The following is a 16,839-nucleotide window of genomic DNA, read 5'->3' as shown; positions in this document are numbered from 1 at the left end:
CTTATTTGCTTGGCACAGACTATTTGCTATAATTATGATCCATTTATTTTTACATTAAAAAATATTTTCAAAATATTTATGTCGGCACCTCTCATCTACATGTCCTTACTTTTTGTCCTACCTTCTATATACCCTTATGAAAAGACACTTTCCATAGAGAAAAAAAAATTAAAATGTGTTCTATTTTAAATGCTTCACAAGGAATATAAATCTTCATCTTACCAAATTAATGAAGTAGGTAAACTGCCAAATAATTTGCAAATATCACAGAAAAGAGTTTATGCATGCTCATGCAGTGAATTGATAGCTCAACGACCATTGAACCCCTAAAGGCATCAAATCTTTTTTTGAAGGAAATAATGATAATAATAATAACAACAACAAGAAGAAGCCAACCTCATGAAAGGCATCAAATCTAGCTAAGGAGTTTCAATTGTTTATTTTTAAGCCTTGACTCGTTTTCAATGTCGATAATATATAATAGGCTATCAACCTTTCAAAATTAGTTGGATTCCTACAATCTAAAAAAATACTCTGCCCTACTTAGATTTTGGGTGTGCCTTTTTTGTTTTTACTCATCTTATATTTCAAGTCATATTTTAATGTTTGGAACTGGAGTAACAAGTAGCTTAATAACTAAGAGAAACAGCATAATGACTTTGAATTATATATGTAACAAAACAATTATTAATAAGTTCTACATGGAAAACCCAATCAATAGTTAAAATTTAAAACTTTCACTTGATTACTTACCAAGAAGATTCAGCTCCAAAACTCAATTAAAGAGTATAAATTAAAGAATTGAAAAACAAGACAAGCATCCTGCGCTGCTTGCATCCAATTTAGTTTATACACTGCGCAACATGTGCCATCTCATGATTTATTATAATTAATTAATATCCTGCACGTATTATACAACTCCCAATGACTCAATGCATGCAACGACACACTGTACTGAAAACACAGGCAGTACATCAGATTTAGACCTATGAATGATATATATCTATATATATTTAACAAGCACCGGACTCACACATACACATGCCAAACATCTTGTCAGAAATCAAAGGACCAACCCTAAACAACCCCACATTTCAATGCCACACCTGCACTGTCAAAGTCACATAATCTCACTCCCCAGACGCCAAGAAAAAAAAGAAGAGCAAAGAAAAAGAAAAATGAGAAGAAAGAAAAAGAACAGGAATAATACAATCTCATCTTGTCATTATACAGTAGTAGTAGTAGCAGTCAGCTTCGCTTCACTAGTTGTACATGTTCCTGAAGCATGAGTCCAAATTATATGCATCATGAGGCTTCACCTCCTCAAAGTCAAAGTTGAAACCACCGTGCATCAGCTTCTCAGCAGCAGTAGCACTCCCTAAGAGCTGCCTGAAACTCTCATACAGGCCATAGCTGCTGCCATCAGATGAGCTGCAGCAGCTCTGCTGATCGAAACTGATGAGGCTGCTCCCGATGGAGTCATTTTGGGGGCCTTGAGGAACGTAAGCAGGATTGAAATCCACGGCAGAACTGAAGAAACTATGAGAAGGCAGCACTGGCATCCCCTGATCCAGCTCTGTAATTACTGCAGATGAGATATATGAAGCAGTAGGCAAAACATGCGTCTGCTGCTGCTTGATCTGGTAATGAAGCTGCTTATTGTTTCTGTGTGATGGTGGCAGGCCAAGTAGCTTCTTCTTCAGCTTAGTGTTCCAGTAGTTCTTGATGTCATTGTCTGTCCTTCCAGGGAGCTGAGAAGCAATGATAGACCATCTGCATGCCATTCGTTTCATCAAAATTAATTAAGCATGTAATTGATCATACATCGAATCACACACATTTTTATGTATATTTCTTGCACCTGCTTCCAATGCTAGCAAAGAGGCTGCAAATGATCCTGTCCTCATCATCAGAGAAGTCCCCATGCTTTATGTTAGGCCTCAAATAGTTGAGCCATCTCAGCCTGCAACTCTTTCCGCACCTCCTCAACCCTGTAAATTAGAGATCAATCACCAAACACACAAACGACAGCAAGAACAAGAACAAGAAGAAGAAGAAGATGATGATGATCATATAGTGAATAAATAATTACCAGCTTTTTGAGGGAGAGCAATCCAATTTCCTCCTGTGCCATGCTTCTCTATGTACTCTCTGAGCTGGTTGTCTTCCTCTGGAGACCAAGGGCCCTTCTTCACTTTGGCCTTGTCACAGCAAGGTGCCCTTCCCATGGTAAGGCTCCCTTCTCTCTCTTTGCCACTAGATTTGTTGAGAGGAAGCTTGGCTTTAAGAGAATCGTACTGTGGCACAGCATGGATATATGCATGATATAGTGTGCGACAAGTCAAAGTATAACCTGTCAAGTTTCTTTCCATTAATTATTTTATTATTATATATATATGGATTTTTTTTTTAAATTTTTCACTGTGTATGTCGCATTTTCAAAAGATTTACCATGCATGAGCTAGGTAGGTTGTATGAAGAGCCTGTACTTGTTAGAGGACCTATACAACTCTGATAAGCAAAACCTAATTAATTTGATTTTGGCTTCCTAGCTAACTCCTCGTATTTTCTCTTCCACCAAGAACAGTAGATATACAGATAATGGCAATGAATTCAGGTTTTGATCAGGTAGTGTACTTCCGTCGTCTGCATGACTGATCACTGACTTGTATGTGTCAATGTAGGCATAGTTGCCATCCACCCTGTCTACATATTTAGGTAAAGGATGTGATAAAAGGAACTATTGAAATGAAGTGATGCATGCCAAAGTGAATAGTTGTAAATATATATGCTAGGAAAAAGCCTCAAGAAATGTATGCATGTGCCTAGATAGGTGTAGCTACTTGGTTATAATTTCAAAATAGAGGAATGGAAACCAGTTCAACTCAATGTATAGGCAACAATAACATTTTACTTTAAACTTTGTTTATATTTAATCCCAACATGAACAAAAAATATAATGGAGACTTAATCTCAAATAACTACAGTTTTAATAGGTAGGTGTCGCAGTTTAAAGTCTTATAATTTGATTTTATTGAATATTGGCACAATAAAATAATTTAATTGAGCTCGAGTATAAGCAAATAGGCATATACTAATTGTAGAGGCATTAATTATAAGTTTTGCTAATATAATAACACTACTCCCTCAGATTTACAAAAAGAATCATTTTAGGAAGATTTTTGTTATATATTTATTAATCATTCTCGTATCTTAAATTTTTACAAGATGTGCCTTTATTTCTCTATAGATTGCATTAAACTTCTTCTTATTTCCATTATATAATTGAGGGTAATTCAACTATTCAAGTTTTAGTTAGTTATATTTTTGCTTCAAAAGTAAACACATTAATTATGTTTTTAAAGAAAGCGTGAAAAAAAGTAAAAAATGACTATAAAATAGGGAGACCAATCGTTTCCAATAAGAAGGCATTTATTGCACAATATCGATAATCAGTCCAAGTTTAAATTCATATGTTTTTCTGGATTATCAAAGTAAAGTAAATTAAACATGTTGATTAAACAAGCTTTCATGTGCCATAAATAATGATTAGTTTGATGGATTTCATCTTTCAAATTGTTAGGTGGTGACTAATTAAATAGCATACTTGAGTTGACGTTTAGTTCTAGATGGGCATTTATCATTGCATTGAGAGCATTAAAACGAAGAGAAAAAAAGCTAGACATTAAACACTGAGGCTCTTATTTTTCTCGATGCAAATTAGCATCGATCCATATATTCACCTAAAAGTATTGACGTTGCTCCACGTTTAAATATATGAAATAATGGTCAATATCATAATTATAGAAGGATGAGTTTAAACTTAATATTTCCCACCTAAACGACATCATAACAAGGAAATTTGCATCCGTCTCTATTACTGCCTTGACAAACTGAGAAAGAGACTGCTTAGTTACGACTCAAGTCAAAATGAAATTCCAAATTTTCATTTACCAATACAACTTGGAATAAGTTGATTAACTAACTACACATACACATATATATATGTGTTTCTGATCTATTGGTCTTTTTCAATGAGTTTTTCTAATTAGTTTCTTTTAGAGAAGCTAATTAAAGGTGTGCAAGTCTTATACATATATCTATATATACGTATTTGTATTTTATATATTTCAATATTAATTATGCAACTGCTGGCGAAAGGACAAGAAGCTTTGTTTTGTCATGGATTCCTAACCATGACATTTAATAATCAACATATATGAGACATAAGTCTACACTTGGTTTTTTTTATAAGAATCACTTTTCTATTATATGCATATTCCATGCATAAAATAATAAACGTGAGTTGGAATCACATATTAATTAATCTAGGCATGCATGCATGTCCAATGAAAGGATTGATCTCAAATTTAACGTTATGAGACATATAGAAATAATAATGGTAGGGTTACAATATGTCAAAATAGAGGGGTGACTAGTTGCTTGCATATCTAGGGTAGGTTTAGGTTGATATGGAGAGGGACCCTCTCAGTTCATCACCTAAAGTCTCTCGTGGAATCTTTAATGAATTAACCAAGGGAAGGGGGCAAGGTGGCAGTGGCATATGTATCGATCGATCGTTTACTAAAATAAACTTGTTTATATTGGTTAGGGGTTCGAGTGTGGTCCGGCCTTATGAAATTAAGATCCAATTCAATGGGTCTATGACTGTAGGTTGGATGAACTAGCTAGCTAGTGTGATAACCATCAATGACCCTTCTTTATGGATGGGATATATATATATATATATATATATATATATATATATATATATATATATATATGGTGGATCAATTTTCACACGTTTTAATTTGTATTATTTGAGCCTACACTCGTTTACATATATATTTGCTAATCTAAACTTATTTTGATAATCACTTTGGAATATATATATATATATGTGATAGGTATTCCAAAATGCATATATATTATCTTGGATAAATGATTTACCTAACTGATTATTGACCTCTAATTAATGATAATAATGCCAATTTGTTGGATTACTTGCAAGGCAACCCTTCACAACGAATGCATTAATTGAATGCCTTTGACAGATCGGAAACTCTTCTTGAGTCAGAGTGTCAATCGAACTTCTAGTAATACTTAAGATCTGAGTGTCGATATCGATTGCAGTTGATTCCGGAAATTATTAATATTAATGCATGCTAGCTGATGGAGGATTTATAATCGTTGTATAATTATTTTTTTACTTGTGGTTTCCTTTGAGGGCTGCAGAAGCCAGCTCAAGAAGATTGTTCATAATGAGGTAGTGCATGGCAGGTGAGGAAAAAAAAGGGTTTTCAATGTCCAGCTAACTTGATAGCTCATGATCAGATGAGTTCAACCCTACAATTACAGGGATTGGAGGATAGAGTTAGGAGGATTCACACATGCATAATTAATATATAATTAATTGAGGTCATTATTTATGTTTAGATGATAAGTATATATAATGATCATATTCTTAGTGTAATTATTACCACTATAATATGTAGTTATGATTATGGCTGGCTTAATTAAGGATTAAGGATCACTTTAGTTTATTTGCATCACATGTTAATACATGCATGCAACAGTATGTATTAGAACTACAAGATCATCTTCATCTTCTGTGATTATGGTAATTAATACGTATGAACAAAACTTGTGTGAATTAAGACACTAGCTGATCCAACGTAACTACATGTGAAGAATCTCTTTAAAATCATCAAATTAAAGTGTGAATAGTCCAAAACTATTATAATACAGTACTCTTTCTAATTACTTATCGAATTATGATTTGGTGATCATATATAGCATTAGCATGATATGGTGATCATAGCATTCTTAATTCATTTTCCGTCTCGTTTAATTAATGCGTGGTTTTGTTCATCTTGGTTGTCAAAGCATATTTTCTATTCTAGCCCAAATATTCAGAGATGGCTTTGCCATACAACAACAAGCTAAGCCAGTTTTAAAGATGACACACGCACCGATCGATTCCACTGTTGAAAATTAACAATGATCCGTTCCCTGATTCACCATATATACCGTTGGATTTATTTAAGCTACCATCTACAACATTATATTGCCCTCCTTCTATTAGCATCAATATGGTGATATATATATAGGAGAGTTGGGATATTGGTAAAATTCAATTGCCTGTCTAGCAGTAGTAGCAAAGCTGTGTACGTATATATTTAATTTTCAAGCTGTGAAATTGAGAATGGCCAACGTGAAGCAGAGGTCACATTGGCCTGGGTGACATTTTGCCCATGCTAATAGTTGTTTGTTTTGTAATTGCTAAGAAATTAAAAAAATCGTGAAATCGTAGGGTTGTGCGACGAGATAGAGATAGTGGTACAGTTATTGCTAGCGTTCTAATTTTGTATCAAAGAAGAAATTAATAATATATGGACAAAAGAAGCTTGTCTCATATTAAATACAATACATATAATAAATTTTAAATTATTTTATTGAGATATAAAATATGAAATTTCTTTTAAATAGCGAAGGATTAAAAATAGAACGAACTTATTTTGGGCTTTTTCAGAAGAACGTTCAATTTGAGATTTTGGTGGAATCAGTGCCGAATTTGACTGTTTCGAAATAAAACCCCAGATAAAAAAAGAAGAAATAAAGGAAAGCACTTTGAAAAACATGATATAATTTTATATCTATTGCTTTTTTCAAGTGGAGTTTGTGAACATGCACCCATGGGCAATAAGCTACTGCATTACTTTAGAGCGATAATGAACCGACAAATGTCGTTTCCCTGGATTAATGGCATGCATGTTTAGTTAGATGATAGATATCGTCAACAGAGAGTACCAGATGCGAGTATGTGAAGCAAGGATACGGACCCACCGGGGAGATTTGATCAGTTTCGTCATTGAATTGCAATTTCCAGGGAAGAGATGGCCACGGTATTGGTAATCTAATGTTTATTCCTGAACTGCCACCATTTTTTCTTCTTCTTTATGTCCGAAGCAGGGAGATCTGCAGAGAGCCAAACAGGAAAAGAGAAAGAATTAGATGTTTGTTTCCGGTTCTGGGTGATCTATAGAAATGCAGCTAACTTTTTTAATTAAATAGATATTTACGTACGTGAGGGAAAAGAGAAATATATATACTGCTGAACGCGAAACACTTACCGCCTTCGGGATATATCGAGTTGTAGTGCACCTCAGCCCAGAAGCTCAAGAAGATTACTGCATTGGATGAGAACTCGTTAATTGCATCGCTCTAAACAAACAAAGCAGAAACTTAATCTTTCGCCAAATAAAATAAAAAAAAAATGAAAATCAGACAGGGACAGCCGGTTCAACTCCAGACATATATATGCCATTGTTTGGTTAACCTTAATTCAATCAGATCGGACTTGTAAATGACCTAGGTAACAATTGTTTTTTCTCTCAACCGGTTAGATAAGAATCGGAATAGTTTTATAAATCATTTACAAATCTCCAAAACGTCCATCCTTATTCTCTTAATCTATCTCCACCTTCGTAGTTCACTGCTCATTGAGAAATTAGGATGGTTATATTTTTGCTAGAGTTTTATGCGTTTATTTTGCTAAACTGGGTATGATTTTTGTGCTAATTATGCAATTGAGAAGGTTAATTATGAAAGCAGATCCAATTAGTTATCTTGTCCTGACAAGTTCAAAGCTGAATCTACAATTTAACCAATCAATCATTCCATCAGCGTACCAATGACCTACAGTTTGATTTCTCATCCAGTTTTTATAACTATGCAAAAATGAGAATAAATTTCCCTTGAGTCTTCCAACTGAAGACATTTGCAACATACCTCGCTTGGACTTCTGAGTACTGGGAAGAATCTCAATGTAGCAAGTGTCCTTGAATGATGTTATCACAAAAATTTTGACCCCATACTGCTAAAGAAAACCATTAGAAAGTATTATAACCAGAGGGATCAAAGTAACAGATAGTCAACTCTGTCATCCAACTTACACTAAGAAAAACAAACTTGACCAACTAAGCTATGTAGATCGAGACAAATCTTTGCATTACATAGCTTTGGAGAGGTCGGAGGACGGGAGGGTGACAACATTATTATCATACATAGAACAATTACTCTAATGTAATCAAGTTTGTAATGTAATGTAATGTAATGTAATGTAATGTAATCTTGATTACATTACTATGTTTGGTTGAAGGAATGCATGTAATCTTTGATTACAAGAATGATTACATTACAGTGTTTGGTGTACATTATTTTCAGTAAGGAATCTAATTTTTATTATTATAAAATACCAATAATACCCTCCTAATTTTTAAAATAAAATAAAAATAAATGTAATAATAAAGATTATTTTTATTATCTTTAAATTAAATTATTTTATTAATAATTAATACTTATTAATTTTTATTATTAATAAAATTAATAAAATTAATAATTATTTAATAATTTTATTAATTATAAAAAATAAAAAATATTAAAATATTTATTAATTACTAATTAAAATTAATTAATAATTAATAATTTATTATTAACTATTAATTTTTAAAATTAATTATTAATAATTAATTATTTATTTTTATTTTTAAAATAATTAATTAGTTTAAATAATAATTAATTAAAATTATAAAATAAAAATTATTAAAATAATTAATAAATATTTTATTAATTAATAATAATAAATAAATAATTTTTATTTAAATTATTAATAATTATTATTAATAATTTTATTATTTTATTAATTATAATTATTAATACTTATTTTAATAATTAATAATAATTATTTTATTAATACTTTTATTAATTATTTTAATTAATTTTATTAATAATTAATTATTAATTAAAATTATAAAATAAAAATTATTAAAATATTTAATAAATATTTTATTAATTAATAATAATACTAAATAATTTTTATTTAAATCATTAATAATTTTATTATTTTTAATTATTTTATTAATTATAATTATTAATACTTATTTTAATAATTAATAATTATTATTTTATTAATACTTTTATTAATTATTTTAATTAAGTTTATTAATAATTAATTATTAATTATAATTAATAAATTATTGATTTTATAAAATTATTAATTTTATTAATAAAGTGGAAGGGTATATTTGGTACGATAAAAATAGAATCTGTAATGTAATTGGATTACATACTATTTCCTTTGTAATCCAGATTACATATCTTGGCTCCTCTTTTGTAATCCAATTACATTACATTACAAGCCTGATTACGTTACCAAACAAAGTAAATCATCTTGTAATGTAATCCTGATTACATTACAAGCCTGATTACCCCTTACCAAACATGCCCTAAAGGCTTTTCAGTTCAAAATACTGAAAGTTAAAACAAATTTGCCTATAGTGCTTCATATAAACTAAGAAAAAAGCACAAACAGAAACATAAAGGTTGCAACAAATAGAAGCATTCCACCTTAATCATTCCATTGTTCCAAAAACCAAGAGAGATGCATCTGCATCTGCCATAAAGTGGTTTGTATTACACACCGAAAATGTAACTAGAGGTTTATCTGAATGGTAATAGTCCCGCAGTTCATCAGTAAATCCATTAGACAAAAATATTCTACTTGTACAACCTTAAAAACTTAGTATCGCAAGCCAGTGGATCCATAAGTGTCATCATACTTAATTTCAAAAACAAAAGCTATAAATTTCCATTCCCACTAATGAATAATGACTTACTTTGGTCAGGATGTCACTAAATCAAACTGATGCAAGGATGAAGAACAATAGATATAACAGACCCAGCAACTGATAGCCTGAGGGAAGAAAAGATAGCATAAAAGGAAGTGAAAGAGTACCGAATCTGCAGCAGCTTGTAAAGTTACGTGATCACCCCACTCTCCACTTCTGGTATGACAGTGAAATGAGATAAAAATTACTATTACTGAACTACTAATAATTACACAACATTTTGGATTGAAGAATAAGCCTAATCAAGGGAGAATACTTTGATAATTTCTTGAGATAGTCACCATACTCCATAGGGACATACCCTTCATAGCACTCGGGATGAGATTTGAGCTGGGAAATGGTAGAGCATACAAATTGAAACACTGGAACAGGATGTAGCAGATCAATGCAGCTAGGACTTAATATTAAAAAAATAAGAGTTAACCTGATTAATAACTTGCTGTCTCACAAATTTGTGGTGCTCTGCTGATCGATAGAATTGATCAGATAATGCTCGGAACTAGAGGATGTAGATTTGAACCATGTCAATTCAATTGAAAAGGAGGAAGTAATACCTTTTTACTAAATGCAATTGCCCTATATGGATGTAAGAAAATAAAGATATATGCTGAATGCTAACCATTAATATTAAATAAATTGTCTTATTAAATAAATAAGATCCATGGTTGAACTTTTGAGCAAGAAACTAAACAAATTAGAAAAATATCCATTCCATCCCTTATTCTCCTCCTAACTCATTTCATAAAGTTTGGAGTGACCAATCAACTAGATCACTCTACAATTAGCATTGTAAAATATTTTTTTCTCAATTCCTCAGGCATATCTTAATTGTCAAATTATTCTTGAATAGCTTAGTTGATCAAAATGTACCACAATCCCCTAAACTCTTTCAAACTTGGATAGGTATATCATCTGAACTAAAACTTACTGATCTGTATTTCTTTATAGATACACTAGAAACCATCCTGGTGAGTAAGAATATAACCTTGCATAATTAAAGAATTCTAAGTGATGTCATAATATTGTCCCTTAAGTCAATTATTTAGATGAAGTTCTTGCATTACATTGGAAACATTGTCTGTGTGTTATTCAAACAATTTTCAATGTTTCAGAAACAATGGCTATAGGCTATAGAACCATTGCTTGTTGAGGTTGATGAATTGGATAGATATAAGAAATAAATGCTATCATTTGTGAACTGAAATTGCCTATATAAGATAAAAATGCGCAGCTAAAAATGGTTAAAAGATTTTCAAAAAAAAAAGCATAGATTTTGTGCTTCAATGGACTGAGGCAATCAAAGTTCATATAGAAGATTATTGTGCTTATCTATGATTATAATAATCAGTAGAACATGTAATCAGCCATCCTAAAGTCTCCTTGTAATATAATTTAATGGCTACATATGTAACTGCCCCTGTTGCTAAGTTGCCTACCAGGTTAACCCGAAAAATGAAAAAGAATATACATAAAAAATGGTTCCAGTCAACTGCAATTACAATAAAACTATGAATGACTCCAGGACTGACCTGACAGTTTCCATCTCCTTGGACCTTCAGCTCAACTAAATCATACATGAGTAACCTGAAATTAAAAAAAATAAATAAAACAACCAAGGAATAAGAGAAAAAAATGTTAGAATATGATGTTACAGGAACTGTGCATGAAAATCTAGTAGTTAAATAAAGCTGATCTTCCCTGAAAAATGGAAAAGATTATTGAAAGTTCTACCTTAGTTTTGAATACTACAAATAAATCTCAAAGGACTACTCCAGCAATAATTGCTGCAAAGTGAGTTTATTTTTATATGAATACTTAAGATGCAAGCTCCTACCATCAAATGGTTCACTTGAGCACTCGGACTTAATTTTTGATACATTATCATAAGGTAAATTGACAGATATAGTTTGTTGGCTAATGTTAAGAGATACATCTAAGTATTGTTTCAAATGTGAACACTCAGTACCTGTCTATAAGCCTTTGATGATCTGAAGTGGCTTCATCAACTGAAGGAATTTCACCATTAATTCTAGGAACATGCTGAAAAAGCCAAGCTTCGATGAATATGAAGGTTTATAACAAGGAAAAGAGGAAAATGACAACTTAATGTCCACATAATGTTTGATTTCTTTCATGGAAAATAACCAACGCTTAACAAATAAAAAAATCAACAAAAAGAGGCAACCATTAGTGGAAGCATACCACTGGTACAATCAGTCAAAGAAATAGTACAGACCCAGAATTCAAATACCATAGTGACTAAAGATCTGTAACTAAATATTGAGCAAATGCTATCTAAAGAATTATCAACATAAATTTCATTATCGGACTTTATTTTCACTGTAATTAGGTTCAAGTATCTGAGTGTTAATCCATTCTGTAGTTTTTTTTTTTGCTATTTAATAGACTGCGATTGAAATTTCACTTTTGCATTTGCATTTGTGAAATCACACCCTTGAATTCAGGAAGGATGAAAACAAAGCAATCATAAGGTGCACACTAATGATAGTTATTCTCAGTTTAATGCTTCTTTAAATTTACTTGATTATTAACTAGAGATGACAAGATGACTATTTAAATGATATAAACTATGTAACTTACAGGAATTGAGACCATTTGATTCAACCTTTTACCAACTTCACCATCAATTTCCGAATAATCATCAGTTAATTCTAATGTCCATTGCTCCTCTTCGTAAGAAATTTTGCCAGGACTAGAACATGAGCTGGAGGCTTCAGTATCATCCCCCTCATCATGATTACCCTCATTCCCTGATTAAGGATGAAAATCATCATGGCAAGTTTGTATAATACATCATCACCAGCAATAAAATCATCCTCTAACCTGAAAGGTAACTTCTTGTACAGGGAATAAACCAATCTTGTGTAAGAACTGATACTTGCAAGCATTCTTCTTCTTCATGCGTAGAGCCTGAAGCTTCAGCAACAGCTAGTTGAGAAAGTTCTTCTTGAAGAGCATGTGCAATAATCTCATCGTTCTCAATGGTTGTACATTCTGTACCAATGCCAACATGTCCAACATAACTATTATCATAGAAGTCAGAATCCTGTTGGGTGTTGACTCCACAATATGGAGAAACAGAAAACAGATCGCAATTAAGAAAGTCAAAACCCCAGCGATGAATTTCAGAATCTTGCTCGTGCATAATCATCGGATATGAGTATTTACTATCTGTCAGTGGAAATTGTTCTGATATGACACCTAATAAAGTGGTGTCAATCTCTGGAAATTTCTACCCATAATATGAAACTGCCTCAGCTGAAAATGCATGAGAATCTGTTGTTAATATGCAAACATCTTACCAGTCAGAAATGAATCAGACTAAGTTATCAAATGAAATTAACTCATCTAAGAATAGAAAATTGTTTTTTAAAAAAGAATAATGTGACATTTTACTGTTCCAGCAGTATCAATTCATAGAATTGGAAAAGAAATCTCCATTTAGTCTTGAAGGTGTCATGTTGACTTGTTCATGCAAATAAAAGTTTGATATTTTATTTACCAGACTAAAGTGGTTTGGCAATTTTAATATTCTAGCAATATCAATTTTCAGAACTGGGAAGGAAGTCTCCATTTAAATACGAGGTGCCATGCTCACTAGACAACGAAACCAGACTTCCATTTTTTAATATTCTATCGGTATCAATGCATTGAAATGGAAGAAAAAAAAGTTCATTTCAGTGCAAGTAAAAATAAAAATTCAATAAAATTACCTAGGTAGAAGCCATAAATAATCAGCGTGTCATGCCAGTGCAAATAATCAGCGAAAAGGGTCCATTAAGTTCATTTTTTTCATCCATAAATAATCATTGAATTTGTACAGCCTCATAGAAATTTCCCCAATCGAAATTGGTTGTTAACTTAGAAATAATTAATCAACTTGTTTTTTCTTTAAAAATAATAATTGTACTCCAAAGTCCCCATCAATTACAACTTATCAAACAGATAACTTTCCGTGTGCCCATTGCCAATACACAAGTCTAGTAGTTGAAACTTCACTGTTGCTATCATCCACATTCTGTGTTCCTAGGTCCATCTCATCGATACGACCAGAGAAAGTGACTAAAGAGTGTGGAGCAAGTACAAAAGCGCAGCGAGGGCACGGAAAGCATTCTAAACAGGAATGACTCTCCAACAAGTTCATCTTACACCAGAAGTTTCATTCGACAGGACACGATAAAATCGAAGAAAATTTCAACTGAAGAATCACTAAACCTGACAAAATCATGTTGTACGTGCCAAATGCCGGTCGATTGTGATAGTACCGAAGAAGGGAAACACACGCGGAAATCTGATCCAAATGAATTCTCAATCACAAAAAAAGAAAGATCGATACGGCATTAAGATCAATCGCAAAAGAGAAAACCAAACTAAAGGTAGGCTGACAAATAAAATGCATAAACCCAAATCCACAATCGATCGTTTTATGTAAGATCGTGCAAAAATTCAATCAGATCGCCATCGTTCGCTACAACTTACATGAGATCGGAGCGAGCAGAGAACAGATCGAAGTGAGCGGCTCCGCGTCGCCACGAAGGAAAAAAAAGGAAGCGAGCTACCGAAACGGCAATTGATAGACAAGACGACGAGGAGATAGAGAGAGAGAGGGGAGGGAGGGAGGAATCTTGCGGACGTCACGGGCTAAATAAGCCCAATTGATGCGGTGCGGCCGCAGGCTCCTTTTTATTTTTACGGAGGCGAATGGTTCGCCGTCGATGCGGCGACGTACCCGATCGTGACCGTCGATTGGAATAATTAGCAGGACGGCGGGTGCCTGCCTGCCTGCCTGCTTCGGGAGGAGGAGAGCGCTGCTGCCGCGCTCTGTTTGCTTCTATCACGGGGGGAATCTCCGCCTTACCTCCACCACCGTCTGACGGCTGTCAGCCACGGGCCCGCCGCCGCTGGCCGATTCCGGAGGCTAGTTGTCACCCTGCGCTCGCCCTTCGACGGCCAGGGATTCGCCGTTCGCGTGAGGACGAGCGGCCCCACGCTGACCGAACCGGCTTTCAAGCACCGTCGTCTGTGTAATTAAATTCTGATCGCAACGGACGAGTTTGGTCAGACCCGACCGGTTCAGACTTTAATCCGAGATGCGTCACTTTAATTCCTAAACTTGAAAATTCAGATGGGAAAATATAATTGAAAAAAAAAAATGGATTTTACTATTGTTTTATTTCAACTCATTATATTTAACTCAAATGTACGATTTCAATTTAAAGGCTTTATATTTGATTCTTCATTTGATTAAAATAATCTCAACAACCATTAAAATTATTTTTTTAAAAAAAATAGTTCTCATTCCTACTTGTTCTAAAATTTGTCGAACAAAACAATTACATTTTCATTAACCATCTCGAACCAATTTCTCAGTCGCAATCAACATGAACGTGTTGGATATTAAGAGAAAAAAAAGGAGCAAATTGGACAACAGATGTGATACCCTATCTATCAATCATAATCAGTCCTATACTGACACCAGGACGTTCATGTTGCTATAACCAGCTGCCGCGGCCTCCTCCAGTTTGTTCTCGCCGGAGATCTCCTCCAGCGACCTCCCTTTCGATTCTGGCACGAGAAAGGAGAACGCCATCCCTAGCAGGTTGCAGCCTGCGAGCAGGAACAACGATTTCCTCACCCAGATCCTATGCGGGTACCCCTCGTGCCCTCGTCAGTCTTCGCGGGGTCTGGGCTCTTCACCAGGTACAGGAACCCGAACGCCCCCACCATCGCCCCCAGTTTTCACGCCGCTGCCGGGATACCGCGGCGCGTCGACCTCAGCCTCGCTGGGAAGCTTTCCGCCGGCACGATGAAGGTCATTCTGTTGGGCCCAAAATTAGCGAAGATGAAACGGAAACCATTGGCGTAGCCCAGCGAGGTCGCATATTTTTTCTAATAATTAATATTATATATGTATAATATATATCTAATTCATATTCATTTTATTTTTTATTTTTTTCTATCAAAATAATCTACCAAATCATTATCATCGTTAAAAATTTAAAATTTATCATATATTTAAAAACACTTCAACCTAAATTATCTATTGATATCATTTTTGCAAGGGAATATCATAATTTAAAATAAGCTTGTCAGTTTTCTTTTCTTGCAGGTTATATGACAGTTTTTTGCTATCATCTTAAGTTTTTATTAGCAAAAATTATAAAGTTTAGGCTCGATTTCAATACCTATAATATGATTTTGAAAGTTATGATGTGCAATGAGTGGAAGTGAAATTTCAATTTATTTTTTAATTGTTGATTTGATTTTTAAATATTTATAAGAATTGAAAATTTTAAACTTTGATTAATTAATTGAATTGTGTTGTGTTCGTGAATAAATGTTAAAGAAAATAATTTTGCTGATCAACAGATCGTTATTTCAACAAGAACTAAAAGTCAAAATTAAAATTTTTAAATCTAAGTTTGTCTTCAATTCTTTAAATTTAAAATTTAGACTTTTGGAGGATGAAATTGATTTACACTAATGTTTGAAATTTTTAAAAATATAAATTTATATTTTTTAAATATTTTTGAGTTTTTAATATTGGATAATTTGATTTTGAAAGTATCGATGTATTATAATTATGAAATATAATTTTTAAAATTTATTATGGGTAGTTGTGAAGTAAAATGTAAATTTTTAAAAAAATTTATTTGCTCAACGAAAACTCTGACTACGCTATTGGATGAAATCGGCGTGGTTCCCGACTGTGGTCTAATGGCGGTAGGGTACCGTGAGGCCAAGCATGAAGGTAATCATCACGAAGAATCCTAGCACCCTGGATCACGAAACGGCCAAGCACATCGATGAGTGCACTGTGAACCAATAGCTCGGCACGGTGCTGCAGAGTATGACTAGGGTTTGCACCAACGCGATGCAGTAAACCTCAACGGCGCTGAAGATGTCCTTTTGGAACAAGTTCTAGGTGTAGAAGGCGATTTCGAGAAGGAACCAAGGGGAGGCAGCACCCAGCAAGGCAGCAGGTGCAGCCCATGGCAGTGGAGGAACTCCTTTAATTTGAGAATAGCTTGAAGTTGTTCGATGTAATGCGTTCCACCCTTGTTTGCTCCTTCGCAATTTCCACCTCCACCTTGAGGAGGTTGGTGACGAGCAGGGAGAGCATCGACAT

At 33.5% G+C, this 16,839-nt stretch overlaps 2 protein-coding genes and 1 pseudogene across 3 annotated transcripts; all 3 read right to left on the bottom strand.

Moving 5' to 3' along the window:
- Positions 1–905: 905 nt before the first annotated feature.
- Positions 906–2,264, bottom strand: LOC141818057 (transcription factor MYB87-like). Its single transcript, XM_074705647.1, has 3 exons — positions 2,093–2,264; positions 1,862–1,991; positions 906–1,773 (listed from the first exon to the last, which is right to left on the bottom strand). Exons 1-3 carry the CDS (start codon positions 2,226–2,228, stop codon positions 1,263–1,265), a joined length of 777 nt encoding a protein of 258 aa, XP_074561748.1. The 5' UTR covers positions 2,229–2,264; the 3' UTR covers positions 906–1,262.
- A 4,393-nt stretch (positions 2,265–6,657) lies between these two features.
- Positions 6,658–14,460, bottom strand: LOC141818055 (OVARIAN TUMOR DOMAIN-containing deubiquitinating enzyme 12-like). 2 transcript variants are annotated; one of them, XM_074705644.1, is made up of 11 exons: positions 14,190–14,460; positions 12,534–12,968; positions 12,291–12,460; positions 11,656–11,729; positions 11,219–11,273; positions 10,114–10,188; positions 9,946–10,019; positions 9,797–9,845; positions 7,792–7,879; positions 7,134–7,190; positions 6,658–6,978 (listed from the first exon to the last, which is right to left on the bottom strand). In XM_074705644.1, exons 2-11 carry the CDS (start codon positions 12,859–12,861, stop codon positions 6,917–6,919), a joined length of 1,032 nt encoding a protein of 343 aa, XP_074561745.1. In that variant the 5' UTR covers positions 12,862–12,968; positions 14,190–14,460; the 3' UTR covers positions 6,658–6,916. The 2 variants fall into 2 exon arrangements, with proteins under 2 accessions (XP_074561745.1, XP_074561746.1); XM_074705645.1 differs by having other exon boundaries at positions 7,792–7,876; positions 14,190–14,458.
- Positions 14,461–15,174: 714 nt separating this feature from the next.
- LOC141818053 (putative inorganic phosphate transporter 1-8) lies at positions 15,175–16,839 on the bottom strand (annotated as a pseudogene).

Source organism: Curcuma longa, unplaced genomic scaffold (assembly GCF_044706935.1).
Source record: "Curcuma longa cultivar G26 ecotype Majalengka, Jawa Barat unplaced genomic scaffold, ITB_CL_G26_1.1 contig_23106, whole genome shotgun sequence".
NCBI lineage: Eukaryota > Viridiplantae > Streptophyta > Magnoliopsida > Zingiberales > Zingiberaceae > Curcuma > Curcuma longa.
This window is presented reverse-complemented; position numbering and strand designations above follow the sequence as displayed.